This window comes from Cricetulus griseus, chromosome X (genome assembly GCF_003668045.3).
Source record: "Cricetulus griseus strain 17A/GY chromosome X, alternate assembly CriGri-PICRH-1.0, whole genome shotgun sequence".
Lineage (NCBI taxonomy): Eukaryota > Metazoa > Chordata > Mammalia > Rodentia > Cricetidae > Cricetulus > Cricetulus griseus.
Window position 1 is genome coordinate 113,302,160 of NC_048604.1, and position 19,678 is coordinate 113,321,837.

At 36.9% G+C, this 19,678-nt stretch overlaps 1 protein-coding gene across 1 annotated transcript in view; it reads left to right on the forward strand.

Annotated features, from left to right (window-relative positions):
• The window catches only part of Dgkk (diacylglycerol kinase kappa), a 120,824-nt gene that overhangs the window by 60,898 nt on the left and 40,248 nt on the right, over positions 1–19,678 (forward strand). Inside the window, exons 5-8 of the mRNA XM_027433118.2 lie at positions 10,928–11,063; positions 11,510–11,616; positions 11,912–12,037; positions 13,555–13,657. Coding sequence (XP_027288919.1) covers positions 10,928–11,063; positions 11,510–11,616; positions 11,912–12,037; positions 13,555–13,657 — 472 coding nt within the window. The remainder of the gene's footprint in view (positions 1–10,927; positions 11,064–11,509; positions 11,617–11,911; positions 12,038–13,554; positions 13,658–19,678) is intronic.

Below are 19,678 nucleotides of genomic sequence, written 5' to 3' on the forward strand. Positions count from 1 at the left end.
TCATGAGTTTGTAAGCGCTCTGTTGGGTTCCTGTTGTTGTTGATATCCAAATTTAATCTGTAGTGGTCTGATAGGATGCAGGGTGTTAGTTCAGTTTTCCTGTATCTGATGAGACTTGCTTTGTGTCTTAGTATTTGGTCAATTTTGGAGAAAATTTCATGAGGTACAGAAAAAAGATTTTTTGTTTGGGTGAATGTTTTATAAATATCTGTTAGGTCCATTTGGTTTATAATGACAGTTAGCTTTAGCATTTCTGTTTAGTTTTTGGTTGGGTAAACTGTCTGTTCAGAGAGGGTATTGAACTCTCCTACTAGTAGTATGTAAGGTTAAATATGTGATTTGGACCGTAGTAGTGTTTCATTTACACACTTGGGTGTCCTTGTGTTTTGGGCATAGATGTTTAGAATTTCAGTGTCCTCTTGGGGGATTTTTCCTTTGACTATATAATGTCCTTCCCTACCTCTACTGATTAGTTTTTGTTGGAAGTCTATCTTGTCATATTAAAATGGCTACACCAGCTTTTTTCTTAGGTACATTTACCTGGAACCCCTAGTAGCCACATTTGTCAGGTCCATAGAAAATTTCCTAAGATGAAATATAGAGCCAACAGATTTCCCTAAAAACCAGAGAGTAAACATAAACCAAAGAACAAAACGCCCACTCAACAAAGACAAAACCAGTTATCAGCATCTAGAAATATAGTCATCCCAACTCAGCGAAAACAGTCAGTAACAGCCAGTACAGTATATCTCCACTGGAGTCCAGAAACCCTACTACTACAGGCCCTGAATATTCCAACATAGCTGAAGCACAAGACATTAAACAGTCCACATGGAGATGATAGAGGATCTTAAAGAGAAAAATGAATAAATCCCTTAAAGAAATCCAGAAACACACACAGAAAAAGTGCACATAAATTAATAATACTGTTCAAGATCTAAAAATGGAAATAGAATCAATAAGGGAAACCCAAACAGATAGAATTCTGGAAATGAAAAATTTAGGAATACAGGAACTATAGAGACAAACTTCCCCAACACAATACAGTAGATGGAAGAGGGAATCTCAGGAGTTGAAGATACAATAGAAGAAATAGAAAACGTTAAATCTAAAAAAAAAAAAAAAAACTCCTGACACAAAAGATCCAGGAAATCTGGGACATAATGAAAAGACAAAAATCTGAGAATAATAGGAATAGAGGAAGGAGAAGAAACCCAGCTCAAAGGCCCAGAAATAAATTTCAACAAAATTATAGAAGAAAATTATACTAATCTAAAGAAGCAGCTACCTATAAAGGTACAAGAAGCATACAGGATACCAAATACATTGGACCAGAAAAGAAAGTCCCCTCATCACATAATAGAGAAAACAATAAACATACAGAACAAAGAAATAATATTAAAAGCTTTAAGGAAGAAAGACTAAGCCACATATAAATGAAGACCTATTAGAATTACACCTGACATCTTGGGCTGGAGAGAGCCGTTAAAGGCTAGGCTTTCAACCAATAATATAAGAATTACACCTGACATCTCAATGGAGACTCTAAAAGCCAGAAGGACCTGGACAGATGTGTTGCTAAGTTTAAGAGATCACAGATACCAACCCAGACTACTATACCCAGTAAAACTTTCAATTGCCATAGATGGAGAAAATAAGACATTCCATGATAACACCAAATTTAAGCAAGATCTATCTACAAACCCAGTCCTACAGTAGCTGCTAGAAGGTAGACTCTAGCTTATAGACATTACTACTTCCAAGAAAACACAGGGAATAAATAATCTCAGGCCATACCAGTAAATTCAAAAGAGGAGAAACACACACACATACACACCACCACCACCAACAACAACAAAATAACAGGAATCAACAATTTTTGGTCATTGATATCTCTCAATATCAATGGTCTCATTTTCCCAATAAAAAGACACAGACTAACAGAATGGATGCAAAAAACAGGATCCACCCTTCTGCTACATTCAAGAAACACACCTCAACATCAAGAATATACATTACCTCAGGGTAAAGGGTTGGAAAAATATTTCCCATGCAAATGGACCTAAGAAGCAAGCTAATGTACCCATTTTAATATCTAATAAAATAGACTTCAAACTGTAACCGGATGTTTCTCTCCCACCCACCAGTTCCTGAATATCCAGCCACTCAGAGGCTGTTTATTTACTACAAACTGTTTGGCCTATTAGCTCACTCTTCTTATTAACTAGTTCTTGCATATAAATTAACCCATTTCTATTAGTTTATATTTAGCTATGAAGCTCGTGGCTTGTTACCTCACATCTTGTTTCCCTGGTGGCTGCTGGTATCTCTCTGACTCTGCCCTTCTTCCTGTTTCTCTGTTTGGATTTCCCACCTGGCTCTATTCTGCCTTGCTATTGGCCAAATCAGCTTTTTCATTAACCAATGACAATAAAACATATTCACAGTGTACAGAAAGACATCCCACATCATCAAACCAAGAATATTTATTTCTTATACTTTCACATACAGAAGAAAGAACATTTGTAAAAATGTTGCATAGAAAATTTCTTTTTCTTTTATTTTTCCTAACAGGGGATTGGGTCTAGGGCCTCACACATGCTATACACCTACCTACTTCAGCCTTCATCAATTTTAAAAAGACTTTTTTCCTGTGATCTTGCTTGGGGAAGGCTATTTCTCCCTCTCTCTCATTATTCCTTAGTTGCCAGCAGTTGTTTGTGTAGAGTGAGGCCTCCTGGCTTTCCCACTCTCTCTACATTACCATGTCTACCATTCAGCCCAGGGTTAGGCAGTCCTGGTGAAACTTTATGGACATATCTTCTTCCATTCCTGGGAAACATAGTCTCACAGCAAACTCCCAGTTCCTTTGGTTCTTACAATCTTTTCCCCACCTCTTCTGCAATGAAGATAGGTATATATGTATGTAACAACAGTTAATGAAAAGAAAAGCTATGTATTTGAAAAAGAGCAAGGAGGGGTATATGGGAGGGCTTGGAAGGAAGACAGAGAAGGGACAATCGATGTAATTATATTATTATCTCAAAATTTAAAAAACAATTATTTTATGATTTTTATTTTAAATCAGGTGCTTACCAAGTTGCCCAGGCTAGCTTTGACATTCTGTAGCCTAGACGGGCATTGAACTTTTGATAGTCCTATCTCCATAGAAACTGACATAAAAGCCCTGTACTACCAGTCTCAATAACTCTAACATTATGTAATAGTTCTGCTTTTAATTTTTTGAGAAATATCTATACCATTTTTTCATAATGGTTACATTATTTTCATTTTAATAGTCAAGGTTTCAAACCTCCCTTTGTTCAATATCCTTTCCAACACTTTTTATCTCTCATTTCTTTTGATCATAACATTCTATCAGGAATATGTTGGTATCATGCCATGGTTTTGATTTGCATTTAGTGATTAGTGATACTAAGCATTTTCAATTGACTTTTGCAAAAAGTTTGTTCAGGCCTGTTGACCTTTCAAAGGATTGTGTTTTATTTTTTATTACTTTCTTTTAAGAAACGAAAATCCAATTAAGACATTTCCTCCCTTTTCTTTCCTCCCATCAATCTTCCCTTGTACCCCCACCTTGCTCCCTCTAGAAATAATGGCCTCTTTCTTTTTGATTTTTTTCATTATATGTGTGTATGTATATACATACATAGAAAGTTTAGGATTGTTTGTATGTATATGATTTCAGAGCTGGGTGATTGGTATTAGATAACTAATTAGGGGTTAATCCCTGGTAAAGGTTATTTCTCCTGTTCTCAGCAGTTCTTAATTGCCTGTGGGTCTTTATTTATGGGTGGCACCCCATGAGATTTCCCATTTCCATGTTAGCATTTCTATTGCTGCTGTTATTGTTTAAGTTTTGTTTAGGCAGCCATATTATTGAGGCATCATGGGTGAACTTCCCTGTTTTTTCTAGGAAATACAATCTTACAATAGATTTCCTGGTCCTTTGGCTCTTAAAAATCTTTCTACCTTCTCCTGAATGTTCCCTGAGCCTTGGATATAGAAGCCGTGTTATAGATATATCAGTTAGGATTGCCCCCCCCCCCGTCAGGTGTTCATTGCATTTTGACCAGTTGTAGTTTTCTGTAATTGTCTATGTCTATTTGCAACTCTCTGTGGGTGTAAGAATAAATATTTAGAATGTAGTTAGGGATTATGCTGGTTTAGTAAAGTGACTCACTATCCCTGAGTAGTTGGCTAGGTTTCCAGTACCAGGCATGATTTTCCTCCTTTTGAGCAAGCCTGATAGTGTTATTAGTTACCACCAAAACATGAGTGCCACTATTGCACTCTTAAGTTTATCATGCCATGCTGGTCATTCTTGTGTTTCATAGGTGTTGCAGCTGGTTAGGATTAGATAGCTTGCTCCCCCCCCCCACCTTGGGAGCTTTCATAGCACCTTTCAGTACTATGAAAGCTAGTCATAAGCAGATTTTCAGGTCACATCCTGCTCAGCAACTCCAGGGCCTATGTCCACAGTACAGGGTGTCTTCTGCAGTAGGGACTTACCATCAATCTCTGAGAAACAACCAAGTGTAACTGCAATGGCCTATAGTGTTTTAGGAATCTCTTGAACTCCCTTAAGCAACAATTCAAGAAAGTGTTTCTCATGCTTGAAATTTTATTAGTCTGTAGCTCTTGTGGAGAATATTGTCTGCTTGAGTAAGATAACTTCATTTGAATTATGTATATGCATAGACTTGCATGCATTGTGTGTAATTTAGGTAAATTAATAGTTAATATGATTCCTTATGGGTTTTCAGACCTCCTTGGTGTTATTCATCCTCCTTGCTCTCTCTCCTTTTGTACTGACCTCTTTGCTCCACTGCAATTAACACCCCCTCATTTTACCTACTTCCTCCTTCCAAATCACTTGTATCATTTTATATTCCTCTCTAGTAGTACACTTGTTTTCTTTGTTTTCAATTGATTTTCTTACATATTTTGGATATTAGCTCCTCAGATTTACAAATATTTTCTCCCATTTTGTAGACTCTCATTCACTTTGTTTATTCTGCTGTACTGAAGCTTTAGTTTAGTATCATCCTATTAGTCTGTTTTTGCTTTTGTTACCTCTGCTTTCAAGGTCATGTAAGGACAAACGTTGTCGAAACTAATGTTATGCCTTCTAGGTTTTAGTACTTTTGCAGCTTTGAGTCTTTTATCTGTATCTTTCACTTATTCTGATTTGACTTTTGTCTATGATACAAATGACAAATTTTATTCCTCTGCATATTGACAGACAGTTTTCCCTAAAGCATGTGTTGAAGAAAGATGTCCTTTCTCCATATTGTACTCTAAAAACCTTTGCCAAAACTTGATCATAAGTATATGGGTCTATTTTTGGTTTTCCTGTTTCATTGGTTTATATCTTTTTTTAATGCCAGTACCATGATGTTTTGGTTACAATCACTTTATGTTTTCAAATCAAGGAGCATGATGCTTCTAGCTTTGTTCTTTGGTTCAAGATTATTTTGGGTTCCATACAAGTTTAAAGTAGTTTATTCTGCGTCTGTGGATATGACATTGGACTTTTCATAGGGACTGTGTTGAATCTATAGACTGCTTTGCCTATTATGAACATTTTCATAATATTAATTCTTCTAATCCCAAAACATGTATCTTTCAATTTATTTGTGTTTCCCTGATTTATTTCACCACTGTTTAATACTTTTCACTATATGGATCTTTTACATATTTGGTTATATTCATAGCTAAGTAATGAACTTTAAAATTGCTTTTGTAAGTAGGGTTATTTTCTGAATATTTTTGATAGATCATTATTAGCATATAGAAACACAAATGTTACTTTGATTCTGATTGTATATCCCACAAATTTACATAACTCACCATTTTTAATGTTTTTTCTAGTCTGTAGGCAGTAGATATAGTAGAACCAGATCATCAGCAAATGGAGACAATGTTGTATTTTCCTTTTCTATTAGAATGGTTTAGTTCTTTCTCTTTCCCAATTGTTCTGCTAGGACTTCCAGTACTGTGCTCAAAAGGAGTGACATTTGTCATTCTATTTTGTCCTTGATCATAGAGGGAAAGCTTTCAGCTCTTCACTATCAAGAACTGTGTTGTGGATTCATCATAAATGGTCTTTGTTATGTTTAGGCACATTCCTCTTGTTTATAACCTGTTGAAATCTATCTAGAAGGGATGCTGTATTTTGTCAAATGCTTTTTCTGCAACTATTGAGATGGTCCTATTAATTTATACTTTATTTATCGATTTGATTATGCTGAACTACTTTGAATCCCAGTGAAGAATTCCCCTCGATCATGGTTATCAAACTTGGTTTGTTGTATTTTGTTGAGGATTTTTATATCTTTAGTCACTAGAGATATTGGCCTGTAAGTTAATTTATTTTTGTAATAGCCTTTCTGTTACTTTAGCATCAAGGGAATACAGGCCTTGTAAAATGAGTTTCTGAGTATCGTTCATTCTTTGATTCATTAGATGATGATAATATTTTTTTAGTATTTCTTCTTTACCATCTTGTGGTTATGAGGCACAAACTCAGTGCCTCATGAACTCAAGCCAATAAATTTATCACTGAATTACAACTGCATTCTTTCTGTCTTCTTTGAATGTTTGATAGAATTAAACAGTGAAGGTTTCTGGACCTGGGATTTTCTTTGGTGAATGACTTTATTATTTATCCAGTCTCATTACTTGTCATTGTTCCTCTCTGATTTTCTTTTATTCATGACTCAGTCTTAGCAGGTTGTGTATAACTTGGAATTTATTCATCTCCTTCTTATAGGAGGTAAAGTTACTGACAAGTTACTTAAGTGTCTGGCAAAGACTTACTTTCTATTCCATTTGCAGCTATCATTGTGTTGTGTCTTTATATGACAAATTAAGAGTGAGAGAATTCTGAAGGTTCTTATATAGGAACCAATATCATTAGTCATGACTCCACCCTCAGAACATCATCATTTCCCAAAGGCTCTCTGGTAATGTAACTACATTAAGAGTTAGGATTTCAGTAGAGTGGGGGTGTTACACAAACATTCAATCCATCAAAAATAAGAGTCTGATTGGAGCAATGGAGGGTGTACTTTAGAGATGATAAAAATCAAACACCAACAATTAGGATCTGAAAAAATTATGACAACTGACCTTTCTTAGCAATTTGTATGCCAGCTATAGTTTTGACTCTGTCTTCAAATTTGATTTTTAAAAAATCCGTATCAACTAATAGAAATGCCTGTAATGACATACTGTGACATACAGTCCATGGCTGCTATAACAAATTACCACAAACTTTGGGACTTAAAATAGAAAGATTTACAAACTGGGTATAATTTATAAATCACTATAGTCTTAACACTTAAGAGAAGTTTGAGGTCATCCTCAGCTACCTAGCAAATTTGAGGGCAGCCTGAGCTACATGAAACCCTGCTTTAAAACAAAACAAAACAAAAACAAAAACTAAACAAACAGAAATGTCTTCTTTTACCTTGGAGGCCAGAAGTCTGAAATCAGAGTGTGAATAGAGCCATGTCTCTCTGATGGCCTTAGGGGAGAATTCTTTGCCTCTTCCTAGGCTTTGGTGGTTACTGGAAATCTTTGGTGTTCTTGGGCTTGCCATGTGCCTGTCTAGTCTCTCTGCCTCAGCCTCAGCCTCAGCCTCGCAGTGCTTTCCTGTGTGTTCATTTGTTTTGTATCTTCCCAAGTTGGTCTCTCTGTATGTTTCTGTGTTCCAATTTCTCCATTTTTTATAATATTACCAGTAAGGCACCAGCAAGACTCCTTGTATTTTTTTTTATGTACTCGGTGTGTGTTCCTTTTGGGGGACACATCGAGTATTTCTCCTCTACCTGTGGACATGTAACACCTCAAAAACAATATATCTGCTTCTAAAACCCCATAGTGGAAATAGTGTGGGATACACATTCCCATTCTGAAAGGGAGAAAAATGGAAGGACAAAAAGTTTTGTCAGCTAAAGGTTCAAGTTCATCATTTGAACACTCTGTTTTCAGTCAACAGTACAATGAAATGGTTCTCTTCTGCTCAAAAAAGTATCACCTTTCTGCCACTCTCCCATAATGCTTCTTGTTTTCATCAGAGACTGTACCAGAGGCAGTTCATATTTCTAATAACATTCTTCTTAAGGCCGTATAGTCTTTTCAGTACTATCTGTCTCCAAAATCGTAGTATTTATATTACTAGACTACTGTAAAACCAGTTTGATATTTTTAGTATCTGATACAGAAACATGTACATCTCAGTTCAAAAATCTGTATTCATTTTCCAGTATTGCTGTAGCTAACAAAAACTGAGTGTGCTGAAACAGCAGTGACTTACTCTCTCCTATTTCTAGCAGGTAGAAATCTGGATTTGAGTTCATGAAAGGGTCAGAGCCTCTTTGAAGGCTCTAGAAAGAGAGCACTTTGTGTCTTCCTATAGTCTGGTGATTACAGACAAACCTTCCTATTTCTTGGCTCACCAGTACATTAGTGAATCTCTGCCCCCACTGCCACATGATCTTCTTCTGTGTGTCTGTGTGCTCTATATTATCACAAGGTGTTCTCTCTATTTACACCTCTTTCCATATTTTCTTATTCTTATAAAGGCACCAGTCCTTGAATTAAGTCCCACTTGGTTACATCTGTTAAGATAGTGTTTCCAATAAAGTCACATTCATGGGTACCAAAGGTTAGGACTCGAACATAATTTGGGAGGACATACTGTAGGATGTTTGTCTCCTACCGGCCAGTTTCCAAAAACCTACTCGGAGGCTTATATTGATTACAAATGCTCAGCCCATAGCTCAGGCTTATTACTAACTTGCTCTTATATTTTAAGATAACCCATATTCCTTATTGACACTCTGCCACATGGCAGTGCCTTTATTAACATGGCACGTTCATCTCCTGCTCCCTCTGCATCTGCTGGTGACTCCTCTGACTCTACCCTGCCTCATCCCATCAGTCTCAGTTTGGCTTTCCTGCCTACTGTATCCTGTTCAGCTATTGGCCTCTCAGCTTGTTTATTAAAAAAAATCACAGCCAAACATATTCACACAGTGTAAAGCAATATTCCATAGCAACCCACAAGTCAAGCTACCACACCTACAGGACTAGATACATCAAACTTTCCTCACAGAATAAGATGAACATTTCCTTAACAACTGAACCCAAGAAATGTCCTTTATCTGAACCCAAAAAATGATCATTAAATATATATTCCTTTATAGTTACTACATATTCAAGATACCAAGCAGAATTCTTCATTTCTTCTACTTGGTTCTGTAGAGCCTTGTATAGTCCTTAGAAATTTATTTTCACAATGCTATGACTGTCCATTTGAGAATTTCTTTTCTCCAATAGACCAGGTTCCTTGATATATGTGACTTGTTTATCTCCATAGTGCCAGTGCTTATTATGTTAAACAACATCTAGTCAGAGGTTGCTAATAATTTGGAGGGAAGAGAAGGAAAATGGAAGGAAAAAAGATGTTTGTTTACTTATAGCCTTGGGAATTATAAGCTCAGAGTGCTAATGTCAACACTCTCTGCCTTTTATTCTGGTGTTCCTAGGCCTATAGTATTTCAGGTGTCAATATACAATAAAATTCACAAAGCAATCCCAAATTATTAGCTCATCAGAGTAGCTTTTTCTACCAAAAAACTTCTGCTTCAGTTAACATGTAACCAGCATGACCATGGAGAATAGAGATCAGAGAGCACTATGTGCAAGCTATGTCTTGGATGGGTAATTCCAATAAATAGACTAAGTTTGAACTTAAGTTTGAGCCCTCAACAACAACCCCTTTAATGGACTGTTGTCAACTTCTATCTGAGAGAATGTATTGTTCTTTCAAACTCTTACCATTCCTTTATAATACAGCCCATTATAATAACAAGAATTAAAAAGAACTTTATGAGTCTATGTCTAAACTTTTTTTTTAAAAAAGGGCAGAAAAGAAACTGAGATATTCATGGGAAAAGACAGGGAAAGTCCTATGAATATATATATATATATATTATATATATATATATATATATATATATATATATACAGTCAGGGGGATTCAATGCCTATACATCCATACATCCATACAACTCAAGCCATTGCTGATACATGAATATGCCTTTCCTATAGAGGTGAAAGTCAGGCTGTGATATACAAATGCTGTGTTCTCAGGCATGATAACAAAACTTGTCAAACTTATTAGTATGAAAGAAGACACTAAACAGAATGCCATCATAAGGGCAAGAGCAGTGTCTTGTTAATGATCATATCTCAAATGCCTTGGAAAGTTACAAGCATATAATAGCAATTCAGTAAATATTTGTTTAATAACTTATTGGATGATTAAAATGATTAACCAGGAAACTACTGTAGGTAGTCAAAGCGTGATTTTCAAAATAAGAAAAAGTTCATGAGAAAAGGATTTAAAGGTCTTTCAAGAGTTGTCCAAGTAAAGCAATGTTCTACTCACTTGGTAGTTGTATTATGAGGAAGAGCTAAAACCTTGAAGGTATTCCTTAGCTCTGTGTGTGAGCCCTACCACCTGCTTTTCTTTGTCAGAGCATTTGGATACCGCACAATTTCTAACTCACTCCTTTATTTTGTTTTCTATTTAAAGAGAACCAAGACCAATCAGAACAAAATTTGCTTGGACTAAACTAATATAGTGACTGAAGACACTTCTGTCTTCAGCTCCTATTTGAGATTATTCCCATCTATTTCTTTTACCATTCAGAGGCCAGAAACAAAATGAAATAAAAACAAAAAGTGGGAACTGGACCTACCAGCCCTCTCCTTCACATGCTTTGACACCTACACTGTGGGTTATTTTAGCCCTAGCAGCAGATTTTCTGGTCTTCCCGAATCCATCTCTGTGATTAACCCTCCATTCTTTCTTCTCTTTGATTTGCTTCAGATACCTCCAGCTGAAAACAACCCTTTCCTTATCGGAATGCACTACTGGTATTCCAGCTCTAGCCCTCGGACTCAGTTCTGCAATGTTTGTCGCGAGAGCATTCCTGCCTTATCTCGAGATGTCATCATCTGTGAAGGTACCTTTCTGACTGCTTTAGAAAGCAGAGCTCCCTGGATAGAGCTAGGCACGCAGGGTCTCCTATGGCTTTAGTTTACCGATCCAGTCGAAATCGTTGCTTCTTGTGTGAAGGTAATTCTAAGGGAGGGAAGGAGAAACTAGCATTAAGGGGTGTTCTCATGACTGAAAATAGAGGGTTGGATATAGGAAGATGGACTAAGAAGGATTGAAAAGTAAGAAATTGTTTCTTTCTTACTGTTAATTTTAATGTAAAATGAATAATAAGAAAGCTTAGTTAGCAAAGAATTGAAAGGAACTGGTTCACATTAGAAGTAGGCCTTTGGAAGTGGGTCAAAACTATTTAGAAAACACTTGAATTCTAACCTTTAGAGAAGCTTAGGCAAGGGAATTAGAATTTTCATTGTCACTAGACTCACACCTATTTTTTTCTTCCTCCTTTCACAGTCTGTAAGGTGAAATCACACAAATTGTGTGCTTTGAGAGCAAGCAAAGACTGCAAGTGGAATACTTTGTCCATAACTGATGACCTCCTTCTACCCGCTGACGAAATAGTAAGTAACAGCCATATCCTCCCACAGACATCTTCCCCGACTCCTTTCAAGTCATGACACACAGAGACAGGAAGAATTCTTCCTGACACTAGACAAGCAAAGTAGTCTCTTCCACAGAATCCAATGACCCAATGAATATCAATGAGTTAAACCCCAACTCCCACCTTCCATTAGTCAGTAGCATTGAGGGCAGATCCATGAGACTTTTATCTAATGTTCTCCACGGGTAGTATGATTATCCAAGCTGTACCTTCTCTTATCACTAATTTCTATTTTTTGCTTTTTTCCACTTCAGGAAACCATGCCTCATCAATGGGTAGAAGGAAATATACCTGCCAACTCTCATTGTGCAGTATGTCATCGAATCTGCGGTAGTCATCACAGACTTCAAGATTTCCGCTGCCTCTGGTGTGACTCCACGGTGAGTCTCTTTTCATATCTTTGGTACTTAAAGAAGCTTATTGCTAGAGAAGAGGTAGATTGGGGATTGTCTGTAACTATACAGGGATAAATAGGTAAATAGAGACTCTTACACCAAAATGCATTATATAGATTCCATAGTACAAAGCCCAGTAACTTGCCTTTCCTATATGGCTATGGAGTCTTTGGGAGAAAGATTTAAAAGTGTTTGTAGTCTGATGCTTCTTAATTGATGAAGGCATCTTGGCAATGAGAAAAGCTGAATTCTCAGATGACAATATGAGCAATTAGAAATAAATTCTGGAGACTATCATTAAGAAAGGATTCCTTCCTCATTCATTACTACCTATAAACTTACAATCTTTATTAATGGGTATTAATGATGATAACAAATTATCATTGCCACTATGTATTGAATATCATCTATTCATGATCTCAATCTTTAGAACAACATTGAACTAAGCCTCATTGTCCCCATTTTACAGATGAGTAATGTGTGCCTCAGAAAGTGAACCCAAGGTCATATAGCCAGCAAAATATAATGTCTCAATATATAGTTCTGATAAGACCATGTTCCTAAGTACAACACTACCATGTCTTTGAAACACTGGCCCTCAACTGGAGGATAATTTTGGCTCCAAGAGACATTTTGCAATATCTGGAGTCCTTTTTGATGGCCAAAACTGGACTAGACAAGAAGGATGCAACTGGAATCCAGTAGATTCTTCAAAACGTATAATGCACAGGATAGTATCCTATAACAAGGAACTGTCTGGGCCAAAAATAAATCAGTATGACAGAGATTGAGAGACCCTGATCTTGACTTTCTAAACTTAGACGCTTCTCTCAAACTGAGTTTTCTAAGAGAAGAAGAAACTGAAGTGAGCTTCTTCACTGAAGAGTCTGTCCACTGGCCTCCTGTTAATTGCCTTGAAATAGCCATGTCAGGCTCATGTCCCTAGAAAGTGTAGCTGTTTAGGATGTGGAATGAATGTGAAGAGGTCTGAAATCTAGGAAGAGTGACAACTTGTGGGGAAGTCTGCTTTAACACTTCCCAGCTATTTGACCTTGGGTTAAGACCCTTTAACTCTGTGGGCTTTCATATATGCTCATTTATAAAATGAACTCAGTGATGCTTTTCCTGCCACATACAATTGTTCTAAAGATTGAAGTATAAGCATCAGGATTAGGACTTTGGAAATTCAACTAAATTTCCCATTCTGCGGGCTACTCAGATTGTGTCCTAAGGCCAATGACATCTCAGTACCTGTAGTTGGGAATCTTCAGAAGGACACCTTTGAAAGGGCCAGAGTTCTGCATACTCAGGGATATTGTAGTTTAACAGTAGAATGGTGTGGGGTGGTGCCAAGTGAGTTAAGGTTTATGTAGATAGTACAAAATTTCAGAAAGGGAGAATTGAAATATAAGAGGTCTAATTCTTGAAATGGAACCAAAGACTAATCAGTGTTCTTTTTTGTCTCTCCCCTTCCTTTTTCTCTTGTGCTCTTATCGTTGCAGGTGCATGGGGCCTGCCAGAGGCGTTTTTCCAAGGAATGTTCCTTTGGAAATCGTCGCTCGTCAGTTGTACCGCCTACTGCACTGAGCGACCCCAGAGGCGATGGTGAGTAGATTGACCTTTACTTCAGAAACACACTGGGAAGGGAGGGAAGGTATAAAGACTGGGAAGAAGGGCGGGAATTACTCTCCACAACTAGTAAAATATTTGGGTGAAATGTGAATTTGTATGTTTGCATAAAAAAACCTAACAGTTATTCCTTCAACCTTTTTAATGGCAAATGCTGTGTTTTGGTGTATGGGTGTTATGTATGGGCATGTTCTCTGTAGACTGTCAAAATTGTTTCCAATTGTTCAAAATTAATTTCAGCTTTCTTAACATTTTTTTTTAGATTTTCAAATGCTACCTTATCTGGGAAATGGATTTCATAGTTTTTTGAACCAATGTTTCAAAACCTATTGAAAGCTTAGGTTCTATTATATTTAAATGGAAACTAACACCAAAATTGTAACTAAATATGAATCCAGCATGGTTATTGCCCCAGCACTCTTCACTGATATTTTGTCACTTCCTGGATAATTGTGGTTTATTGAAAGTTCTTTTTCACAAAGTTCTTGAATCCTGCAAAGGGAGATCTAAAGTAGACATTGTACAGCACCTAATCATGATTAATTCAGCAGGGTCTTGGTGTCTTGGTCTAATGCCACAATTAACAATTGAATGGAACATATGTTAAGTATCAAAGAAATAATAGAGATACTCAGATATCAAATAAGTGTTAGAAATATTGACAAAAATATGGGTGCAGACAAACCCCAAGCTATTGAGTGAGTCATTTCCAGAAGTTTCTGAAGGCAAGTGTAAGCATGTGTGTCATAGTACCATATAAAGACACAAAGGTAAATTCACTCAGAGATGCATGAATGTATTATTCTCAGATCTATTCAAATATTTATCTTCATAACATCACCCACTAGACAATTGACTAAAGAGGAGAAGAAGTTGATAATTTGATCAATGAGAGATGGTTGACTGGATAGAAGAATGAAGAGACCTAAGAAAGGTGGAATTGACATATGGGGAAAAGTAACAAGCTAATTACCTGAGCAAATTCAGGCTGCTCATGAAGTCAACCTACTTTTTTTCTTGCCTCATTACCATGCATTCATCCCCTCCTTTTATTGAAAGTAGATTCTTCATACAATATATTCTGATCATAATTTCCTCTCCCTCCATTCCTCCCAGTTCCTCCTTACCTCCCCGACTCTCTGGAACCACTCCCTTTCTATCTCTCATTAGAAAAGAACAGGCTTCTAAGGCATAACAATAAAACATAACAAGATAAAATATAATAAGATAAAATAAAAAACATCTCATTAAATTTGAACGAGACAAACCAACAGAAGAAAAAGAGCCCCAAAAGAAGGCAAAAGAATCAGAGTCCCGCTTGCTCACACACAGGAGTCCCATAAAAATACTAAACTGAAAAACCATAATATATATACAAAGGACCTGGTACTGACCCATGTTGTCCCTTTGCTTGCTGGTTCAGTCTATGTGAGTTCTTATGAACTTTGCTCAGTTTTTTTAGAGGACCTTGTTCTCCTCATGTCCTCCATCCCCTCTGGCTCTTGCACTCCTTTTGCCTCCTCTTCTGTGTGGTTCCCTGAGTCCTGAAGGGGAGAAATTTAATGGGGACATCCCATTTAGAACTATGTGTTCCAAGATAGTTCTATCTGTGTATAATATCTGGCTATGGCTCTCTGTACTTGTTACCATCTGCTACAAGAGGAAGCTTCTCTGATGATAGAAATCAACCTACAACCTTGGGTTTTATGCTCCTGTTTCCTTCACTATTATCTGGAGATAGTTAGCATCCCACAAAGTCATCCCAACTGTATATTAGTGGGGTTAGTAACTATTCTTTGTGTCCAAGTCAAACATGTTCTGTGGTTTCTGTCATTGTAGAAGTTGTTTATATCCGATGTGAGGCTGTTTTTGTCCTACATCACTTCTGAATCTTGTTATGGATCATCAACTACCGGCACTGCTTTATTTTACATAGACGTGCCTGGACTGGCCTGTTATTTTGTGTCATCTAGTGTGCTATGAAGCATCATTTAATTTTGGGTTCTATGGAGGAGCAATCATGGTCCACTTGGATATCATGCTGACAATCCTTTTTTTCTCCTATGTGTTACTTAGCCTGGACTTCCTCACAAAAGGCTTTAAAGAACTCTTTCTTCTTAGCCTTGACAAATAGGCCCTTCAAGAGTAGGAATCCTTCTGAGTCCATTCTATTCTAGGGGAATATTCTGCATTTCTCAGTCATGGAATCTTAATGATGTATTAAGGTTCATATGTTCCAACCTTTCAGCCAAGCTAGAAATCCTTTCTCCAGCAACCAAATGATGACCTTCTGAGGCAGCCTTTGACAGGGCTGTTGTGCATCCATTCCTGCATTCACTGATTCAGTCAAGAGGCTCCAATTGATTGACAAGGTCTCTAATTACCCACTTTTCTCTACTCCATCTATTTAGTAAATTCCTTTAGGGTCCAGCTCAAATCAAGTATTATGTTCTATTGCTTTTATGATGGCCTCTTTTCACTTCCCCAAGTTAATTAGTTCCTGTGCAGTAAAATAAGAACTCACACAGTGGTTATAAACATAATCATGCATCAAATTCATTGGGAAGGATTTATTAAAACACAGATTTTTGGTCCCTACCCTCAGAGGTTTTAATTCAGTATACCTGGGAGATGCCCAATAATTTGCATTTCTGAAAATTTCTTCGATGCTTTCTATGCTATTGGTTCATACATGCTCCATTGTTTACTCTGTGGTCTTAAATAAGTTACTTAATGTGGTTTCTCCTCATTTCTCAATTTTTCCACTATTACTAAAGTTTATTTAGCAAAACATTTCATACAGAAATATACATGACTCAATATTGATGTCCTAGTAAAACAGGCCCTAACAATACTTCCATGATACTATCTCCTCATATGACCACGATTCTACTATTATTCTTCTGTCCACTGCCATTTCTACACATTCAATGATCACATAACAACATTCATACAGACAATAAATCCTCACAGTATTTCCTAGACATGTCTGCTGCCACTTAGTGTTGGCAACTCATTCTCCATAAACTTGTTCAACCTGGAAGGGTGGATCTAGCTCATGGTGCCATTTGTCATTTCTTTTCTCCAGATAGGAAATGATAAATACTCAGGTACATTATAAAGGTTAAATTTATTTAAACATCATTAAAGATTACTTCAGTAGTATAGGAAGGGCAACAGTAAGCAAGACTTATGCCAATTTCGCATCCTTCTGTGGAGTGAAGACAGTGAACTGGAGTGAAACTAGTTGTCCCCTGGATTAGGTGATTGTATTAGTGCAGCTGAACAAAAACATGAGCTCTTTTTAAGAGATTCTTCAGGGTGTTGATTCATATGCTAAAGCCCCTTTATTCTTTTCACACTTGATTCTGCCAAGCCAAGTCTCTATTGTTCTGTTCTAGTATATTTATGTCCTTGAGCCTGAACGTGAAGACCAAGGTGCACACTTACCCATCTGTTTACTCTGACTCACATGACCATTGAGGTCATTTTCTACTCTTTATTCTGTCATCCAATAGTTCTTTCTCAAATTTAGGGTACTCAAACTTTCCATGCCAGCTTTCTGTGCTCTCACCTGAATTACAGAATAAAATTGTGAAACGGCACAAGAAAGTCCCTTGAAGTTGACATCAATCACTTAAAAGAAAACTTGTCAGTCAGGATGTTTACTTGATTATGAACCTATCATTTCTACACTCCAATTCACTATGCTGACTGTTTTGTTCATCGCTGCAACACACTACTGTTACACATATGAAAAGATGACCTCTTAGAGAGCTTAAGCTGTTTACTGTAGTTTAGTGAATATACTGGGAGGGTAACCACCTATAACATACAACTAATTACCTCTCTTATAGAAATATACTATGAAGTATAGTACATGCTCAAAGCTGCCAGATGATTCTGAAACAATAAATTCCACTGTACTCTCATGGTTATTTAACTTATAGATATCGTTAACATAATTTTCAGTTTCTTATTTCTTAATTCTTGACTGGCAAATATATTCACATAGACTAGTAGTTTTCTTTTTAAAATTAATACAAAATCCTTACAAGAAAATCTTAAATGTGTCTTTTCTCTGATCTCAATTTCCTATATCCCTCACCTCAGTGTATTGGTTACTTTTCACTTTGCTATGATCATATATGTCACAAGAAGCAACGTAAAGTAAGAAGGATGTATTTTGGCTTGCAGTTTAAAGGAGTCCAGTCTAGTCCATCATGGTAGGGAAAGTATGGCAATGGGTGACTCTATGGTGGCAGCAACATGTGAGCTTACTTGATCAGTGCAGACCAAGAATTGGAGAGATGGAGGCTTAAACTGGAGCTGGACAATGACCCTCAAAAGGCCTGCCAACCTAGTGGCCCACTTTCTCCAACATGTTCATACCTTCTAAAGATTATTTACTGGCACCTCTGACTAAGGACACACACCAGTCTGTGGGGGATATTTCATATTCAAATCATATCTCTTGGAGTCTGCATTACTTGTTGGGATACATCAGAAAACATCTTGTGAACTGACTCATAATGATTGGCAGTTTCAATCTCACCTATCTTTCACATTGCTTCCTCTAAGCATCTTGATGTCATGTTATCAGGTCCCTGTCATCTCTCTGATGTCATGCTCTCCAACTTTTCCTCTCACTCACTCTTTAACAGTCATACTGTTCCCAGACAACTTAGACTACCCTCTCAAGGTCTTAGCAATTTTTCTTGTCCCCCCAAAAGCCTCTTCCTTTAAAACGTCTGAATTACTCACTCCTTAATTTGCTTGAGTATCATTTTAAATGTCACCTTCCCAGAGAATTAATCTTGGCCACATTGCTTAAAAGAACAAGCTCTACTCCCTTTCAATGTTGTTTTTCTCCATAAAACATTATGTTTTATATTTATCTTGCCTTCATTAAAATAAAGAGTTGTATTTTGTCCACCAACATGAACAAGAATGGGCACAGAGAACATCCTCAATACATATTTGTTGAATGAACAAATAAATGCATGCATGAATGAATGTGTGATGAGTGAATTAATGTAGAGATACCATTATATACCATTTTACCTTTCATTAAAAATTGCTGATAAGGGTATTGTAGTTGTTCATGGAAGGTAATTATATCCAAGCTATACTACTAATGAAATATAGTAGATTCCTCTTGTGGTTGCAAGTTCTGGCAAGCCTTGGAAATGTGGTGCATAACTGCTTATGATGCCTTTTAAAACCACCAGCCAATTAGTGGGAGACAGTCCATAGAGGAAGCTGCCTTTTATTTTGCCAGACACAACAGATAATATTAATGTTTGGCATACCCATGCTACATAGGAGTGAGTTACATGATTTTTCCCTATATGTTTTTTTTCTGGAGCACTCCTAACAAGCCATGATCTCAGATGTTTGAGGGCCTGATATATGTTGATAGTCTTTCTCCTAAAAGGGATTAAAAATTGTGAGTAGGCTTTAAGACTCACCACAAGCTGGTAGGATTTTACTATATAGACTGCCATTTGGTCATTATAACCAATTCTCTATGAGTAGCTTCAATGTTAGAGATTAGTAAAGGCCTCTCTTATTCAAACAATTTATCTGTAGGCTCATTCTGCCATGGAATTGGTGTGATAATGTAAACTGCTCTTTCTTAGCCTTATAGATGTGATTAAAGTTCTTGGCTTTGCCTTATATTGATGTATTATTGTGCTAAGAACTCTGTTGTTAGCTCTTGGCTTAATGACAGTCTTTCTTTCCCTTCTCTCTTGTCCTGCTCCATTCTCACTATGAGCACTGAGCTGGACCAAGCAGAGTAAACTAGCTTGAGGGTTGCTCCTCCTCTTGGGCTCTCAACCTTATCTTCATTTTTCCCACAGAGTTTTAATAACCTTTGGCTGGTGTAGCAATTTCTTCATTAACTGTCTTCCAACATATTTACTTGTATATATGTCCATCTCCCTGTATTCAGGTCAAGGGCTATATCCCTAACAATATCTAATATATCTGGTA